This window comes from Durio zibethinus, chromosome 18 (genome assembly GCF_047325235.1).
Source record: "Durio zibethinus cultivar Kanyao isolate XHJ-2024 chromosome 18, ASM4732523v1, whole genome shotgun sequence".
NCBI classification, from domain to species: domain Eukaryota; kingdom Viridiplantae; phylum Streptophyta; class Magnoliopsida; order Malvales; family Malvaceae; genus Durio; species Durio zibethinus.
In genome coordinates this window covers 1,386,155-1,404,590 of record NC_143179.1, presented here as the reverse complement: position 1 = coordinate 1,404,590, position 18,436 = coordinate 1,386,155, and the positions used below count along the sequence as shown (strand labels likewise).

Sequence of the window (18,436 nt, the reverse complement as noted above, 5' to 3'; positions counted from 1 at the left end):
TTGTTGTCATCTTTGCCTAAGTCTTATAAATTTTTAGTTCAGACTTTATTAATGGGTAGGTCTACTTTGAAGTTGGATGATATGATTATCTTATTGCGTGATAACGAAAGATTTATAGAAACATAAAACTCATCACTTGGAAAGAGTACATTAGCTATAGAGGGTTTTAATCAAAAGATGACTCAAAAAAAGGTTGATAGGTTAAGAGAGAGATCCAAGTCAAGAGATAGAGATTACAATGGTAAAGAATTTTATTATTGTGGTGAAAAAAGACATATTCAAGTGAAGTTTAGAAAGTCTTTCAAAAAGATAAATGATGAGAAAAAATCAGATGAAGAAAAGAATGATACTGCTACTATTGTGTCTAATGATGATGATATCGTTTTAATAACTTATGTGGATGAGACTCAAACTTTGAAAAATAATAAAGGTTGGGTTTTAGATTTCACTGCTATTGTCTATGTCTATAATAATGAGTTATTTTATGAAATTGGATAAAAATGAGAAGTATGGGGATATTATGGTTGCTAATAATAAAAAAATATAGATTTAAGGCATTGAGAGTTCACATTAGATCTCAAAATGATGTTGTTAGGATGTTTTATCATGAAAGGTATATACCGAGTTGTAGCGACAATTTGATTGCTTTAGGTGAGTTAGCTTCTTGGGGGTACACATACTATAGTAATAATAATTGATTAAAAGTGTACAAAATGGTAATGTGATTCTACAAGGGAATAGGGTCAAAAATCACTTGTACATGCTTGATGAAAGCTCATCCACTGAGATTCTTGTAATGAAAGAAAAGAAAAAGGGCAAACATGTCAACTTTACATATATTATTGAAGTGTTTGAAGATCAAGTCAATGGTGGATTTGTTAGGGTTTGTCTTGAATTTCATAATCCTACATCAAAAGTTAAATGAAGTTATAAGAGTGTGAATTTATTTTATATTCCACATTGAGAGTTTAGTAAAGGTATAAGGGGTTTCACCTTTATAAATAAGATATGTTTATTTTGGTTTGGTAATCCTAAATAGTTAGACATAAGAGAATAGCTAAGTAAGTAGGCTATTAAAAAGATGCAATTGGGTATTGGGTTAAGTTTTGAGTAAGAAGTTTTTTTATGACTTTTCTCATCCTAAAAGTCTCACAGTTGTAAAAATTTATTTGGCAGTGGATTGAGTTTGGAATAGGCCAGTTTAAGTTAAGCCTAAATAAATATATTTGTATATTTTTATTCTTATTTTGAGCTTACTATTTTATATGTGGGTACTACATGTGCGTGTTAATTTTCAAAAAGTGGTAACTGAGTGAGCTTTGTAGAAAGAAAAAGCAAACTTAAGAGATCGTGAAGCAAGTATTTTAAAATGTCTAAAAAAGGCATGTCTAGTATGCCTATGCCTAAGTTTGAGATTTCATTATTTGATGAAAAGAGTAATTTTACGTTATGACAAAGTATGATTCAAGATCTGTTAGTACAATAAAGATTTGATCAGGCATTATAAAGTAGTAAGCCTGAGAAAATATCTTACAATAATTAGAATAGAATTTAGAAGAAAGTTAGTATTCTTAGATTGGCACTAGCCCCCAAAGGTAAAGTATAGTATGTTAACTGAAAGTACTCCAAAGATTTGTAGGATAAGCTTAAGGGTATTTATGCATCAAAGTCATTGATTCACAGATTATATTTTAAGATGAATTGTATTCTTTGAAGATGAAAAAAGGTACGAGTCTTTATAATCACTTGAATGAGTTTAATAGATTAGTTGCTCAATTGCTGGCTGTTTTTGTTGATGAGTTAGACGACGAAGAGAAAGCTTTAATTTTGTTGTCATCTTTGCCTAAGTCTTATAAATCTCTAGTTCAAACTTTGTTTGTAGGTAGGTTTACTTTGAAGTATAATGATATGACTGCCTTATTGTATGAGAATAAAATATTTATAAGAACATAAAACTCATCACTTGGAGGGAGTACACTAGCTATAGAGGATTTTGATCGAATAAAGACTCAAAAAAGATTGATAGATGAAGAGAAAGATCTAAGTCAAAAGACAGAAATTACAGTAGTATAGAATGTTATTGTTGTGGCAAAAAAAGACATATCCAAGTATACTACAAGAAGTTAAAAGGAGATATGACTGCTTCCAAAAGGGTGAATGATAAAAAAAATTAGATGAAAAAAAGAGTGATATTATTATTATTATGTTTGATGATGATGATGTCATTTTGACGACTTGTGTGGATGAGACATAGACTTTAAAAAATGATAAAAGTTGGGTTTATATTTCACTATTATTGTCTATTCTGTAATGATAGGAATTACTTTATGGAGTTAGATGAAAATGAAAAGTATGAGGATATTGTAGTTGCTAACAATGAAAATGTGTATATTCAAGGCATTGAGAGTGTTCACCTTAGATTTCACAGTAGTGTTGTTAAGATGCTTCGTTATATAAGGTATGTACCATGTTGTAGCTAAAATTTGATTGCTTTGGGTGAGTTAGCTTCTTGGGGGTACACATACTATAGTAATAATAATTGGTTGAAAGTGTATAAGAGTGGTAATGTGATTCTACAAGGAAATAGGATAAAAAATCACTTGTACATGCTTGATAGAAGCTCAATTGTTGAGATTTCTATAATGAAAAAAAATAAAAATGGTAAACATGTCAGCTTTGTAGATATTATTGAAGTATTTGGAGATCAAGTCAATGGAAGATATGTTGGAGTTTGCCTTAAATTTTATAATCTCACATTAAAAGTTAAGTGAAGTTATAAGAATTTGAATTTATCTTGTATCTCGCATCGAAAGTTTAGTAAAGGTATAGGGGTTTCACCTTTATAAATAAGATATTTTGATTTGGTTTTATAATCCTAAATAGTTAAACATCAAGAGAACAACTAAGTGTATAGGCTATTAAATGGGTGTAATTAGGTTTTTGGTTAAGGTTTAAGTAAAGAGTTTTTTTGTGACTTTTTTCATTCTAAAAGTCTCACAGTTGTAATAATTTATTTGTTAATGGATTAAGTTTAGAGTAGGTCATTTTAAGTTGAGCCGAAATAAATATATTTATGTGTTTTTATTCTTATTTTAAGCTTGCTATTTTGGGTGTAGGTACTATGTGTGCGTGTTAATTTCTCAACAAGTGATATCAAAACAAGATTCATAAGAATAAGAGGCAAGCCTAAGAGATCATAAAGCAAGTATTTTAAATTGTTTGAAAAAAGTTTGTCTAATATGCCTATGTAAGATTTTGTTATTTAATGAAAAGAATAATTTTGTGTTATGACAAAGTATAATTCAAGATTTATTAGTATAACAAGGGTTGGATCAGGTATTAGAAAATAGTAAGCCTGACGACTATTTGACAGTAATTAGAATAGAATTTAGAAGAAAGCTGTTAATACTATTAGATTGGCATTAGCTCCAGAAGTAAAGTATAATGTATTGACCGAGAGTACTCTGAAGAATTTGTAGGATAAGCTTGAGGGAATTTATGTATTGAAGTCATTAACTATCATATTAAGTTTGAAGATAGATTTGTATTCTCTGAAAATGAAAGAAGGTGTGAGTCTTCATAATCACCTGAATGAGTTTAATAGGTTATTTCTTAATTGCTAGTGATTTCTATTGATGAGTTAGAAGATGAAGATAAAGCTTTAAATTTTTTACCATTTTTGCTCAAGTCTTATAGATCTCTAGTTCAAACTATATTGATGGGTAGGTTTACTTTGACGTTGGATGATGTGATAGCCCCTATTGTGTGAGAATGAAAGGTTTATTGGAATACAAAACTTATCACTTAGAGGGAGTACATTAGCTGTAGAGGGTTTTTATTGAGGGAGGACTTAAAAGAGGGTTGATGGATCAAGAAAGAGATGTAAGTCAAGAGATAGAGATTACAGTGATATAAAATGTTATTATGGTGAAAAATGACATATTCAAGTGCACTGTAAGAAGCTGAAATGGGATATAGCTGCTTTCAAAAGGGAGGATGATGAAAAAAAATTAGATGAAGGAAATAGTGATAATATTGTTGTTGTGTCTGATGATGATGATGTCATTTTAACGACTTATGTGAACAAGACTCAAACTTTGAAAAGTAATAAAGTTTGGGTTTTAGATTTCGCTGCTACTGTTCATGTCTGCAATTATAGGAATTGCTTTGTGGAGTTGGATGAGAATGAGAAGTATGGGGATATTGTAGTTGCTAACAACGAAAAGGTGTAGATTCAAGATATTAAGAGTGTTCACCTTATATCTCACAATAGTGTTGTTAGAATGCTTCATCATATAAGGTATGTACTGAGTTGTAGCTACAATTTGATTGCTTTAGGTTAGTTAACTTCTCGAGGATACACATACTATGATAGTAACAATCAATTGAAAGTGTACAAGAATAGTAGTATGATTCTACAAGGAAATAGGGTCAAAAATCACTTGTACATACTTGATAGAGGCTAAGTTGTTGATATTCTTGCAATGAAGGAAAAAAAGAAGGGCAAGCAGCTTTATAGATATAGTTAAAGTGTTTGGAGATCAAGTCAAGGGAGGATTGGTTGGGATTTGCCTTGAATTTCATATTCGCACATCGAAAGTTAAGTGAAGTTATGAGAGTTTGAATTTACTTTGTATCTCACATAAAAAATTTAGTGAAGGTGTAAGGGGTTTCACATTTATAAATAAAATGTTTAAGTTGTGATTTGATAATCCCAAATAGTTAGACATCAAAAGAATAGTTAAGTGAGTAGGATATTAAAATTGTGTAATTGGTTTTTGGGTTAAGATTTGAGTAAAAAAAATTTTTGTGACTTTTCTCATTTTAAAAGTCTCACAGTTATAAAAATTTATTTGTTACTGAATTGGGTTTATAGTAGGCTATTTTAAGTTAAGTTGAAATAAATATATTTGTATTTTTATTTTTATTTTGAATTTATTATTTTGTATGTAGATACTGCGTGTACGTGTTGATTTTTCAACGGTTTTATCTTTGCCGACGATACACACCAATAAAAAAGGTATGCTCAAATATAAAATTGTTAATAGAGAAAGCCAACTGTCATCACAAGGATCCTCAAGGAATCCTTTTTGTGCAGGGAAGTATTGATTTATGTTAAAAGGCCTTTCTCCTAGTACAGCAACAATTAGGATATCAATCCGTTTCTCTTTCAGCATCGAATGTCATTATATTTCAATCGCTACCAATACCCTTCAAGCTAAGAACTAGTGTCACGAATCCCATATCAATTGGATGTTATATGCAAACCATGAGACTGATTAGAAACTTTAGTTTTACAATTTTGAATATTTTGCCATACTTGTAAGAATCTCAATACCATTAATGTTCTTCTAGAGTTTTCATGTCATTTTCTACGTAGCAGTAAAATTGTGAAAATGAAGGTAGTATGCCATGAGTTTATGACTCTTTTTATATAAGAATAAGTTCATTTGAGAAGAATAATCAATTTGAAAGCAATTGTTATAACACACACCAACATTAGCTAGTGACTAAATTTTAACCTCGAGATTAACTTAAAGTGGCATTTAATAGAATCAGATTCAAATTTTAAAAGCTGTAATTCTCTTTCTTATTCTCATTCTCATGTTACTTAATTACAATTTTTGTACTTTTGTCCTCTGCTTTTAATTTTGCAATAGTTAAACAGCACTTGTCCCGGACAGCAACTTGACCAGGAATTTTTGGACAAAACTAAAGAAAAGAGAAAAAAAATATATACATCAATTAGAGAGCTTTAATTCAAGTGGTTGGAACTCAATGAAAACCTTTTCTCTTTAAATTGGACTGGTGAATGATCAATAGAACATGTTCCATCCAAAAACTTGTCATTTCAAAAGCATCTCAAGAAGACTTTGCTCGATAGGAATCTTAATCTTATTTATGTATATATTTTAGGCATAAAAGAGCCAATAGTACGTAATAGTAGTTCATTCTATATACCAACAAAAAAGAGTGTAAATTTTACCGTACTGAGATTTGGGAAGACATATAAACAAATTCACTTCATGGGTTGTGGCTATAAAAAGTTTAGGCCACGTTTGGATTGGATTGTAAGGCACCACAAGTGGCAATGCAGTTATCATGAAAATTATGCTTAATTGTAACTTTTAAATCCAAGCCACTGGTAAGATTAACAACTAGTCAATACCAACTAGTATTCGAATTGGCGACCGCTAAGTGAATTTTTTTTTTTTTTTGTTATCCTTTAAGTTTTATCATTATACCAAAAATGCCTTTAAATTGATTTTTTTATTTGAAAATTATGAAATAATTTTATTAATTTAATATAATATATAAATTTTATTATTTAATAAATTGATAAATAATTTGAATAAATTTCATTATTTATTAACAAATTTTGTATAATAAATAAATTTTATAAATATTAAATATTTAAAATTTTATTAAATAAAACTTTTAATAATGTTCTTAATGATAAATTTCTTCTCACTATAATTCACATCGTCATCATTATTATTTTTGTATTTAAACATATATTTTATTATTGATTTTGATTTTATCGTTATAATAATTAATTATATCTTCATCGATGTATTTGAATCTATCTATTTAATTATTTCTTTATTTTTAATAAATTATAGTCTTATCCGCATTTGCATGCTTAATTACTTTTTTATTTTAAGAAGTAAAAAACAAAGAGCAAAAGGCAAATTCACTAGCTCGATTTGTTATCATATTTACGCGTTTACAGATATAGAAAACAGTTACTAAAACAACTAGTGTTTAGTGAAAGTTAGAGAGTTAATTAGTTATGATTAGCTGCTTGAGCTGCTCATATTATCCTATCTTGAGTTGCACAGCCACAACAACTTGCGAGAAAACAGTGCACTTTCACAATGACTATATATATAGGAAGCCTTAAAGGCCTTTAAGAGACTCAAAATATAAAAAGAAAAATCAAGAAATCTCACCCCCACATTATTTTAATTCCCTTTCGACCAGCTTTCCTATTCCATTTTTGTTCTCTTTTTCCAATGGCTTCTATTCCTCATTTATATTATAATTATTCATTTTCCAATGACTTTTCTCAGTTTCCAAATTCATTGCTAATTTCTCAAGAAAACTGCATCGGTAGTGGGGCAATTCCTGGTGCAACATGGGGTGAAGAAATTAGTTTTCCAATGTTTTTGGACAACGGTGGACTTGATGGTTTTCAACAAGAATCAGCGGCATTGTTGCCGGAGCTAATTGGGATTTCATCAGACTTTGCCGTTCCAACAGCATTGCCTGACAATAACGTTGCAGGCTTCTGCGGCAATGGAACCATTCAAAATTTTGGTGACAGATATCAATTGCAAGATGTCAGTGAGTTTGGGGAGGATTGCAGTGGATATGTTCATCAGGATTTCAAGCCGGTTGATCCAACCGTGGGAGAAAACTGGGTATAAATTTTTTTTTCTCTATTTTCTTTATTGCATGGTTTTGTACAATTTCATGAAACGGTATAAAGCAAGAGTTACAGAAAATAAATGTTTTGGGGCACTTATTTTTGTTATATTTATTTATTTTCAAAAGGGAATTCAAGGGAATCGACTGCCGCCAGCTATGGATGACAGCAATCTTAAGGTTAGCCGGTATTCAGTAGAAGAAAGGAAAGAAAGAATTCTTAGATACTTGAAGAAGAGAAATCAAAGGAACTTTAACAAGACAATTAAGGTATCTTCCTTTTCCCTCATCTCTCTCTTTCTCAAGACGTTGTATACAAAAAGGAATGTGCATTGACTCTATTTCATTGCATTTATATATATATATATATATAGTATGCTTGCCGGAAAACCTTAGCTGACAGAAGAGTTAGAGTCCGGGGAAGATTTGCAAGGAACACTGAACAATGTGAAGAAGAAATGGTAATGAAAAAGGAAGATGACAATTCACCCAATGACAAAAACTTGTATGATGCAGTTCAGGTACTTCATATATATTAATGCATAATTCCATAATTGGAAGAAGAAGATACACCTAGGATATATACATATATATATATATATATTACATATGTAAGGTGTTGAGTTGATCATCAGATCATGTCAGAACATATTCAATTATTTACCATTTAGATGGAAGTTTTCACTCTGCAGGTAGTGATGTATGGTCATATTTTTTGCTTTGCAGATCAAGGATGATGAGGATGAATGGCTGCAACAGGCTATGGCAAATCTTATGTATTTACCATATATTGCTGGTTAATATATATATATATATATATATATATAATTAGAGAACTAGCTTGTATCTAATGGAAAGTTTGAAGAAGGGGGTATCGCCTTCTTTTTTCTTTTCTTTTTTAATTTTGTAAAAGTACTCTAACCAAGCTAATGTTGGTGTGTGTTATATCAATTGCTTTCAAATTGATTGTTGTTCTCAAATGAACTTTATTCTTATATAGAAGTACTAGCAAAGAGAGTCATAAACTCATGGCATACTACTTCCATTTTCATAATTTTACCGCTACTTAGAAAATGACATGAAAGCTCTAGAAGAACATTATTGGTATTGTGATTCTTAAAAGCATGGCAAAATATCTAATACTGTTAAACTAAAGTTTCTAATTAGTCTATGGCTTGCATATAACATCCTATCGATATGGGATCAATGACACTAGCTTTTGTCTTGAAGGGTATTGATAGCGATTCAAATGTAATGGCATTCAACGCTGAAAGGGAAAATGGATTGATATCCTAGTTGGTGCTATACTCGGAGAAAAGCCTTTAAACATTAATGTAAATTAAGGTCCTAAGATTATGAAATGAAAGGGGAATATTTGACTAGCTAAGTCTTTGCCTTGTGCTACTTGTTAAAGTTGTGGTTCATCTCTCCTTCAAAATTCCAATCACTTTAATTTTATTTGATGCCAACATGATCCCATCTTTTCTAAACCTCCCCACATGATCAGCCGCCGCAATGAGCAACTTATCTTGAAAGTCATACTTTATCTTTGAAGAAGCTAATTATGAATGTGATCCATTTTTTATCCCGTTGGACTTATTCTAGTTTCATATTCATCTAATTAACTTATCCCACCATTATTTAATTTCATAAGCAATTCCATTTGCTTGCTTATTTGCTGGAAAAATATCCTTTTCTGAATTATGCAATATTTTAATTCCGTTTATGAACTGATGACATATAGAATAAAAGTTCATATATATATATATATATCATTAAATTAACTTAAATTAAAAACTCAAAATTTAATTTAATTAAATCATACAACTACATTTAAGAAATGATATCGATTCAACAAGTTTGGATTCAAATTCTAGCAACTCAATCGATTATTTTATCTCCAAACTGCGTTTTCTTTTGTAAAAAATAAAATTAAGTTCAATTATGGAGGACTGGAACAAACAGTTAGAAGAGACAACAGCCTAAGCTGGAGATCCAATAACTATACCTAGTAGCTTCATTGCAGTTTCTATATATACAACTTGATAAAGCCTCAGTTTTATACTGTTCGTATACAGCTTGATTAAACAAGGGCTTGGGTTTTACGCTAGCAAATTTGTGAGAGTCAACATGAACATTAGAAAGCAATGAGAGAAAAATACTGAATCTTTTCTTTTGTTTAGATTTTGCTGCTTAAAAGGGGTAGGGATAAAGAAAAAAAAAAAAAAGAAGCAAATGGGAGTCACAAACTAGTCTTCTTACAGTCGTAAGACACCACTATCCCCAAAGTGAAGTGAAGTGACCCCATTAATAATTTAATTCTTTTATATGTTTTTTATTCTCATTTCTCACTCATGTACAATGTGGAAACTAATTTTTTTTCTCATTAATAACTTTGACTTCGAGGGTTAGGTTATGTTTATTTTTTTAGATAATAAAAAGCAAATAATAATTGAGGAAGAGTTATGATATGTGAGCAGTGAGTATTAGTTATATAAAATTTATACCTTTTAAAATAAATTGCATCATTTTATTAGATAATGCTGATAAGAAATGTGATTAAAATATAATAAATAATTAATAAAGGTCTTAATTTTTTTTTTTTTGTTATCTTTACTTAAAATGTAGGGATTCGAGACTAGAATGATGGCATGATGGATTGCAACCCTTATTAATTTAACAAAAATAATAATGTGATCTATGTCACTCAGCTTCAAGGGGAATGTTGGATACGAAGATATGTCCAATACGGGTACGGCCAACTTTTTTATTTTTTTATTTTTATATATTTGGAAGGTTAGATTTTTATACTCATATCTCTCAAATATATGTCCAACACATATTTAAAGAAAAATAAAGAATTAGAGCAATATAGATAATTTTGATTACAAAAATTGATATTAAATATTATTGTTGTGGTATATTATTTGAATATATGTAGGACCTTCTAATTGATGCCATTCCAAACATCAAATCTCTCATCAATTGAAAGTTGACTTGGACTAAGACACATAGGACCATCACCCTACTGATCTTGATAGTAAAATTCTAGAACTCAAGTAGTTGACAATGGGACTTTGGTGGAACAAACTTCTTTTGCCAGATCCAACCAGAAGAGAGCTCAACCTGGACTCTGCTGCTTTCTAGTTCATATACTACCAAAAAGGAAAACTAAATAGGTCTATAAGCTTGATGCAAGAATGTGCTGGTGGTTGATTAGTCTTTTTCTTCTATGAAATCCACTTGAAATTGTTCGAGTTCCTCCTTGTATTCAGCAGCAAAATTGAAGTCCTTTTCAATGGAAATTGACAAGGGATCATGTAATTGTGTATCAGACAAAAGAAGCACCACATAACAGATATCAAGAACTGTGTCCTTTGAAGGAGAGGGAGAGCTACAATGTGTTAGTGGATTCAAGCCAAGTACAAATTCAAGAAATGAATAATTTTCCAACTGTTCCTGAATTGCAAGGCTAATGAATCAAGCAGAAACTTAGATCAATCAAAGGATCATTCTGACAGATTTGTCGGTTGATAAAATGCTTATCCTGCAGCATTTGATGTCCCACAACTAGAAATTTTTGTAGCTTTCTTTTGGTGGAGCTAGATTGACAGCACTGTTGATTAATTAAGCCACTGCAGTCAAATGGATCATTAGATTATACCACCGGAACCAAAAAAAAAAAAAAAAGTCTAGTTCTTCATGTACCAATCAAAAGGAGGAAAACTCTGCCTATAAAACAATGATGATTAACAAGGAAATTTCGTCATACAATCAACAATCTTTTAATTACCAGAAGTGAAGTTTTGTTTACTATTTGTAATGATATTTGTCCCTTCAACACCAGTTTATTTCTACCCTCCACATATATAAGCCTTGATTTCTAGTAGTATTGGAGTATAAGCCTTGATTAGACATTAGATTTCATTTGCAAAATGGTACTAAATTGTTAAGAATAGACAAGATTACTTAACATGCATACAAAATTCAATGCTATAATCAAATTAACTGGTTGAGTACTTATCATCTTAAGTTGAAGTTGAATAACATAGATTTTGTGCTCAGTGTGTTAAACTTATGACAGAAAAGTGAAACAAAGTGAGACCAAAGGAGTAAAAAATAAATAATTTGCAATGGATTTAGTATAGCGAATTACCAATAGAAAGTTAATGAAAAAGCCATTTTTACAACCAAAATTCAACTACTGATCAATATGTCTAATAGTTATAGATTTGTTATTCACCAAAAAAAGGGAAAGAAATTATTGTCTTCATCTCTAGGGCAATCTAGGGGGAAGTGGAAGGGGGGTTCGTACGAACTTGGCCTTTCTTCATTTTAATTAGTTCGATGAAAGATGGTTGGCAAAAGTCTTTGTAGAGGAAGAGATCAGATATTTGTCGATGCATTGCTTCAGTGAGATGAATGCCATCCCAATGGACGTGAGAATCTGGGTTTTTGCAGGCTGTGGTACCCAACATTCCACATAAACTTTCTAAGTTAAAGTTGAGAGGTCCATTTCCAGCACCACAACATGCATTGAATGCATCTTCAAGCCCAAATTTTCCAAGGTTTGTCGTGATTTCCTTGTATGCATTGAAGTAATCAGCATATAAAATCATACACTTTCCACCTTGCTTCTTTCGAAATCCTTCCAATATGGTTTGGAGAAGGTCATTATGGGCTATTATTGCTTTATTGATACCAGCTGCACAACCCATATCATCCTTGACAAAATTTGGACTCAACTTGGCAAATGGATAGCACCCTAGGGGTGGTAGCCCTTGAACCACAATGTATTTTGCACCCGTGTCAAACAATGTCTGCAACAAAAAAAAAAAGAAAAAAGGAACGTCCACGTTAGCTGGCACCAAAAGGTTTTCAAAAAACTTCTTAACCATTAAAATTTATAACTCAGATACTAATTCAATTAGTTCATGTAATATTTTTTAAAAAATAATATTCAATAAATTTAAAAATCAAAATTTAATTACTGCAATATTTTTTCTCAATCCCCAAATTATGACTTTTTTTATAAAAAAAATATTAAATTTAGAGAAATATTTTTATTAATATTTGTTTCGAGAGCCTCTCACCACATAGGGCAAAGCCAAGAAACTCTTCAAGGAACTAAATAGTAGATCAAACTGGAAATGGGACCAAGAATTATATTAAGTGAAATCCAAAGCTGTAGTATAATGTTATCCCAAAATTTTGGGGAGTCAGGGTCCCTGTCTGCCCCTTAGATTCGTCTTTGCATCGAACCACCAATTTCTCACTAGATCATTTTTAAGAGTCTAGTTGAAAATTGGAGGGTCATTTCGATCCCTTAGAAATCTTGGATTCAACTCTTTAGAAATGATTTCATATCGTAGATTTAACTGACTTTCACATATGTACTTGTAGAAGGATTTTCATGGAAGACATGCTTACCGTAAGGAGATTGGAGGTGTAAGCAATAGTCATATCTTTAAGCCATCGTAATGAAATAGTAGACCCTAAAACACGAGCATAGTCACCTATACCCATTTGTCCAAGCCAAAAGAGGCTGCTTCCCATATCTGCCTTGCATCCCTCCTCTGATTTTCCCTTGCAAGCTATATCTGAAAGAAACTTGTTGAACCATTCTATTTGGGTATGGAAACTCTGGGGAGTGCCTTGCCACATTAGGGTGTTATTGATTTTGTAATGGGCAAAAAATTTTCTTGTAAAAACTGTTGCCCCAGCAGTTGCAAAGTTCACTCCTAAACTCAAGTTTGCAGCGGAGTTTGCAGAAATGGATTTATATGGTCGCAATGATGATATGTTGAGAGCATCACAAAGGAAATCAACGACCAACCGACCATCACATGATCTTTGGCCAAAGTTTGAACCTTTTGATAAAAAACCACTTTCGAAGTTCTTCAATCCACCCAACAATTGAGCATTTCCGGTGTCAGTATATGAGTCTCCAAACGCATAAACCTTATCAAAGCAGCCACTAAAGTAGGTTCCATCAGTTTTGTTGCCTTCTACGTTAATTGTATTAAAATTTGACGAAGAGGAAGAGCTAGAATGCACGACATTGGATTCATTTAAAGGCGTAACAGCATGAAAAGCCACAGAGGAAAATGGAAATGAAACGAAGACAAGAAAGAATAGAAGATGAAAAAAATGTTTGGAAACCATCTTGATTGTCGTTGCTTTTAGCTCAAATTGTAGGCTTTAATTTATACTTGTCCGGTTGTCCCTCCCTCTTAAGATAAACGCGCAAGTGCCAATGGAAATGTATGAACCACCATGGTCTTAGGAGAATGTATGCAGAGGTTGTCAAGGCTTTGCATTTTACTTGGTCGTGGCCGAAGGTTTTGCAATTACAATTATAGCTACTTGATTGACCTTGTTTTACTTATAGATGTGATGGACATTATTTTAACTTACAAACCATAGCTTATTCATCATTGTAAATTCATAATTTTAGACACAATTTAATGATATAATATATAAAAAAAAAAAGACCCGAAAACAATATAATTTAAATTTTTATAAAAACAATATATCTTTGATAAAATCCAAAAATATATTTTATGTTTGACAAAAATAAAAAAATATCTTTTTTATTTGGCATGTGAACACAAATTATAACATAAAAATTTTTATGTTTATATATATTTGATATGAAATAGATATGATACAAATATACGAATTATTAAATCTGCAATGTTACATGAACTCATAATAGAATTTTAGACACTAATATATGTAATAACTTTTCTTTTTTTTTAACAATTTTTTTATACTAATTTTGAGAATTCGAAATCATATTTGTATAAATTTAAAGTGTACGTCTTCAGTTATTTGGTCTAATAACCAAAATAACCTTAAAGAAAACATTAAGGTTGGGGTTTCAACCTCAACTTTTTCATTCCCCCTTAATGTAGAGCTATATCTCCCTTGAATGACAAAAGAAAAAAAGTGTACAAAAAAAAATCAAACATAAATGCTGTAAGATAAAACAAAAAAGTTCATGTAGCATAAGTCACGCAAAATGTAATTAAAATGGGGGAAAAAAAAAGCCCATTGTCATTTGGGAAAAAGACCACCATAGAAAGAATTGACATGTAAATAAGTTGAGAGTTAATATTTGGTGCATCGATAGTGTACAAATGTTATATATTGTCAACCAATTATAATAGGACATTTTATTAATGGGTAAAATTAAAAATAATTAAATTTTTAAAAATAAATATTAATAATTTTTTTAAGTTTAATTAATTGCTAAAAGTATTTATAATTGGACTACTTTTAGTTTTATTTATTATTAATGTGTCATTGTATAATTAATTGATAATATATAACACGTAATTACTGTCAATATATTAAAAATTAATTCATAAATTAAGATATTGTTTATTTATTTGTTTTTCGCATTCTGTAAACAGTAAAGTTTGAAATTAGCTATCTAAGTCGAGTTGGGTTATACTACCAAGGCAAATCCTTATGCATCCCATGTCTAAGCTTAGCCCAAGTTGTGCTGGGGCCTATATGTGATACCAAGTTGACTTTATAAAGGTGCCCGAGTATTGGGTTTACACTAGGGTGAGAAAAAAATTAAGGACATAAAACTTATTTAAATTTTTAGTGTTTGATTGGTTAGAAATATTTTTTATTTTATTTAGATTAAATTTAAATATTAAGTTTGAATCGAATTTTGGATCAAAAATAAAAATCAATCTAAACTAAATTATATATTTTTCTTAGTTTATATATTTTAAATTTTTATAAAATAAAAATAATTATTTTACTTAAATATAATTAGATATATATTAAATATTATATTAAAATACTATCAAAAAATTTAAAATGTAATTTTTAAAATTTAATGAACCAAATTGAACTAATATAATTCAGTTTAAATTGAATTGGTTCTAAAATAAATCATTTCGAATTCGAATCAAATTTTAAAAATTTATAATGTTATGCATTAACTGAAATATCAAAGCATCATCATCCATAGTTTATACATATATTTTAAGGTATAAGTAGATTAGGGGTTGGGTTTTTTTTTTCTTCTAAACCAAGTCATAATTTCATATTAATGAGAAAAGTAAAAAGCAATTATAGACATCATATTTAATCTAAGATCCAAAATTTGTTGAGTTCAGATTCGATCTACACTTAATTGTTAAATTTTTTTTTTTTTATGATATTTATCTATATATATTATTTATCTTTTTTACTTCATTTTATTTTATTTTTTATTTGATTTAGTTGTGGTTTATCTTTAATTATATTTATTTAATTGGTTTATATTTATCTAATTTTTTAATTATTTGGTTGTTTAAAAAAAAGAGAAAGAGAAAATTGACAAAAAGGAAAAAATTTAAATGGTCGAAAATCAATTGGGTGGAGTGAGGATGATAAATTTGGTTTTATCATAATTGAATTTAAATTTAAACTTTTCAAGATTTTTTTTTCATGATAATCCTTAGCTTTGGAATTGAAATTGATTTAAAACTCTGTCAATTTATCCCTATAAAAAAGCCTATATTCAACCCAACAATCACACAACAAACAGAGAGCAATCAGAGTAGTACAAAAAATTTGAGAGAAGGAAAGCAAAAAAAAATTCAATAAAAAGTTTTTTTGAGAAATTTTAGAAAGTAGTAAGTTTAATTCAACAATTGAAAGATTTAGGGAGTCTAATTGGTGTTTTTTATGTTTTTGGAAATTTTTAGAAATTTTTTAGAAATTTCATATTTTCATTTGAATTTTCGTTTTTCAAAATTTCTAAGCCACAAGCTGAGTCGTCCATTTTTTGGTAAAATTTTTTATTTGTTTTATTGTATTTTATTTATTTAAATTTTTTTATTTGATTTTAATTGGTACTTTTTATTTTATTTTATTTTTATTTATTTTATTTGTGTAAATTTTATCTATTTAAAATTTTTTAAAAGAATTTTTCAAAATAAACTTACGATTCCTACCAATCTATTAGAGGAATTTTATAGGTTTAGAAATTTTAAATTATGGATTCTGCTAAACTATTAGAAAATTTCATAATGAAATTTTATGAAAAAAAGTTTTTGAATCCTACCAAATGATTAAAGGATTTAAATTTTGAATTAAATCTTACCAAACTATTGGAAGATTTAATGACTTTTTTTAAAATTTTATTAAAAGGTTTTCAAATAAAAATCCCACTAAATTATTGGGAGATATGCATCGAAATAAAACCATACCAAACTATTGAAAGATTTTATTGATTGTTTTCTAATAATTAATTTTTTGAAAAACATATTAATGAATCTAACGACAAAACCTCTTTAGAGTGGGATACTAGTCTCCATGAATACTACTAAGATGAAAAAATTATCTTAAATTACTACCAAACTATTGGATTAATTTTAAGATCAATTTTTAATAATTAAATTATTGGGTAAATTATAAACATATTTTAAGGCTTAGATAACATGAAATCAAACTAATAGCATTTTTTTATGAGCATTATAAGGGTTTTATAATCTTCTTCACACGTAACCATACTCTCAAACTTAGCTTGGTTTCATGGATTAAAATATATCTTTTAAGATACCCAAGTCAAGCTTGGGACATCTTTTTAAAGTATGATAGATTCAGTTAATAACCAATCGCACCTAAACAAAAATTATTAGTAGTGACTTATTTAAGTCAATTTTTAGTAATTGGTCCACAGATCTATACGTTATGATAATTTGGTAAGTCCACTGAGGATAGCCGAGAGTTAGGCCAGTAAATGAATTTGTGTTACCCAAGCCTAATGTTTTCTTTAAAAATATTTTTTTTCTTTTCTTAATTTATTTTTCAAGTTTCTAATGTTCTATCATTCATATGCATATACATAACATGAGCTATACTCTCGAATTTCATCTTTTAAGATAAAGTAAAATACCTAAGTTTTCATAAGGTTTCATGTAATTTGTATATATTTGTATCCCTAAAATTATGTATTTATATTCCTAGAATTAAGGATAAAAAAAATTAGAATAAACAATCTCTTAATTATAATGATCAATTTTAGGAAATTTTAGTTTTTTATTTTACCCTCTAGTTGGTTGTATATAAACTTATGGTGCTTGTATAATTCTACAAAGAAGTTTTCTATATACTCTCAGTTTTTTTCACATGATATCAGAGCTTTAGACTCTTCTTAGGAAGAAAATTTTTTCAGCCTTCATTGTTGAATTCTATTTCAGGCCTTTATAGCCAAATCCTATTAAGTTTTTAATAATCTTATTTTTTTTCCTTTTTGGCCTTCATTGCCTAAAATTATCATTGGTTAAACCTTTACTATCAAGACTCATTTCAATCTTGAAAAAGATAACCATGTTAGAGATGACAGAATTTGCCGCTACTACATGATATGAAGAAGTAACAACTGGTCAAACCATAGAAAAACTACAAAATATCCAAGCTGCACATAGATTGAATCGAAAAAACTACTTGAAGTGGTATTAGTTGGTTCAAACCTCTCTAAAAGGGAAGAAAAATTTGAACCATCTTTTTGGTACTGGTCTTGAAAGAGTAGATCCAAAACTTGAGGCTTGAGATGAAGAGGATTTCATGGTTATGTCATGGTTATAGAATTCTATGACACTAGATATTAGTGACACTTACATGTTTTTATCCACAGTTAAAGACATTTGAGAATCAATTTGACAAACCTACTCTAAAGTTAAGGATGCTGCTTAAGTTTATAACATAAAGATCAAGATTGCAGCTCTCAAACAAGGGAATAAGTTAGTCACAGAGTATGTTATTCTTCTAAAAAAAATCTTTGGCAAAGATGGACCACTACCAATGCATAAAAATGAAGTGCAATGAAGATACATCAACTTTTAAAAAATTTATTAAAAAAATCAAGTCTAAGATTTTCTTACTGGACTTAATGTTGAATTTGATCAAGTCAAGGTCTAAATTTTGGGAAAAGAAGATTTGTCTTCTTTAAATGAGGTGACCTTCATGGTTAAAGCAAAAGAGAGCAAAAAAGGAG

General features: G+C 29.5%; 2 protein-coding genes across 2 annotated transcripts; one reads left to right on the top strand and one right to left on the bottom strand.

Annotated features, from left to right (window-relative positions):
• The first annotated feature begins 6,902 nt into the window (after positions 1–6,902).
• Positions 6,903–8,408, top strand: LOC111300170 (zinc finger protein CONSTANS-LIKE 3-like). Its single transcript, XM_022895823.2, has 4 exons — positions 6,903–7,424; positions 7,558–7,698; positions 7,803–7,949; positions 8,155–8,408. Exons 1-4 carry the CDS (start codon positions 7,017–7,019, stop codon positions 8,227–8,229), a joined length of 771 nt encoding a protein of 256 aa, XP_022751558.1. The 5' UTR covers positions 6,903–7,016; the 3' UTR covers positions 8,230–8,408.
• A 3,200-nt stretch (positions 8,409–11,608) lies between these two features.
• Positions 11,609–13,593, bottom strand: LOC111300169 (GDSL esterase/lipase At3g48460-like). The gene is made up of 2 exons (XM_089746789.1): positions 12,859–13,593; positions 11,609–12,248 (listed from the first exon to the last, which is right to left on the bottom strand). The coding sequence occupies exons 1-2, from the start codon at positions 13,591–13,593 to the stop codon at positions 11,715–11,717; spliced, it is 1,269 nt and encodes a 422-aa protein (XP_089602915.1). The 3' UTR covers positions 11,609–11,714.
• Positions 13,594–18,436: the final 4,843 nt, after the last annotated feature.

Bases quoted from the DNA above. Each gene is read 5' to 3' on its own strand.
- LOC111300170 (XM_022895823.2), top strand. From the start codon at position 7,017: ATGGCTTCTATTCCTCATTTATATTATAATTATTCATTTTCCAATGAC. The intron at 7,425-7,557 runs GTATAAATTTTT...TATTTTCAAAAG, and splicing joins CAACCGTGGGAGAAAACTGG to GGAATTCAAGGGAATCGACT. The intron at 7,950-8,154 runs GTACTTCATATA...TTTGCTTTGCAG, and splicing joins ACTTGTATGATGCAGTTCAG to ATCAAGGATGATGAGGATGA.
- LOC111300169 (XM_089746789.1), bottom strand. From the start codon at position 13,593: ATGGTTTCCAAACATTTTTTTCATCTTCTATTCTTTCTTGTCTTCGTT. The intron at 12,249-12,858 runs GTAAGCATGTCT...TTTTTGTTGCAG, and splicing joins ACACCTCCAATCTCCTTACG to ACATTGTTTGACACGGGTGC.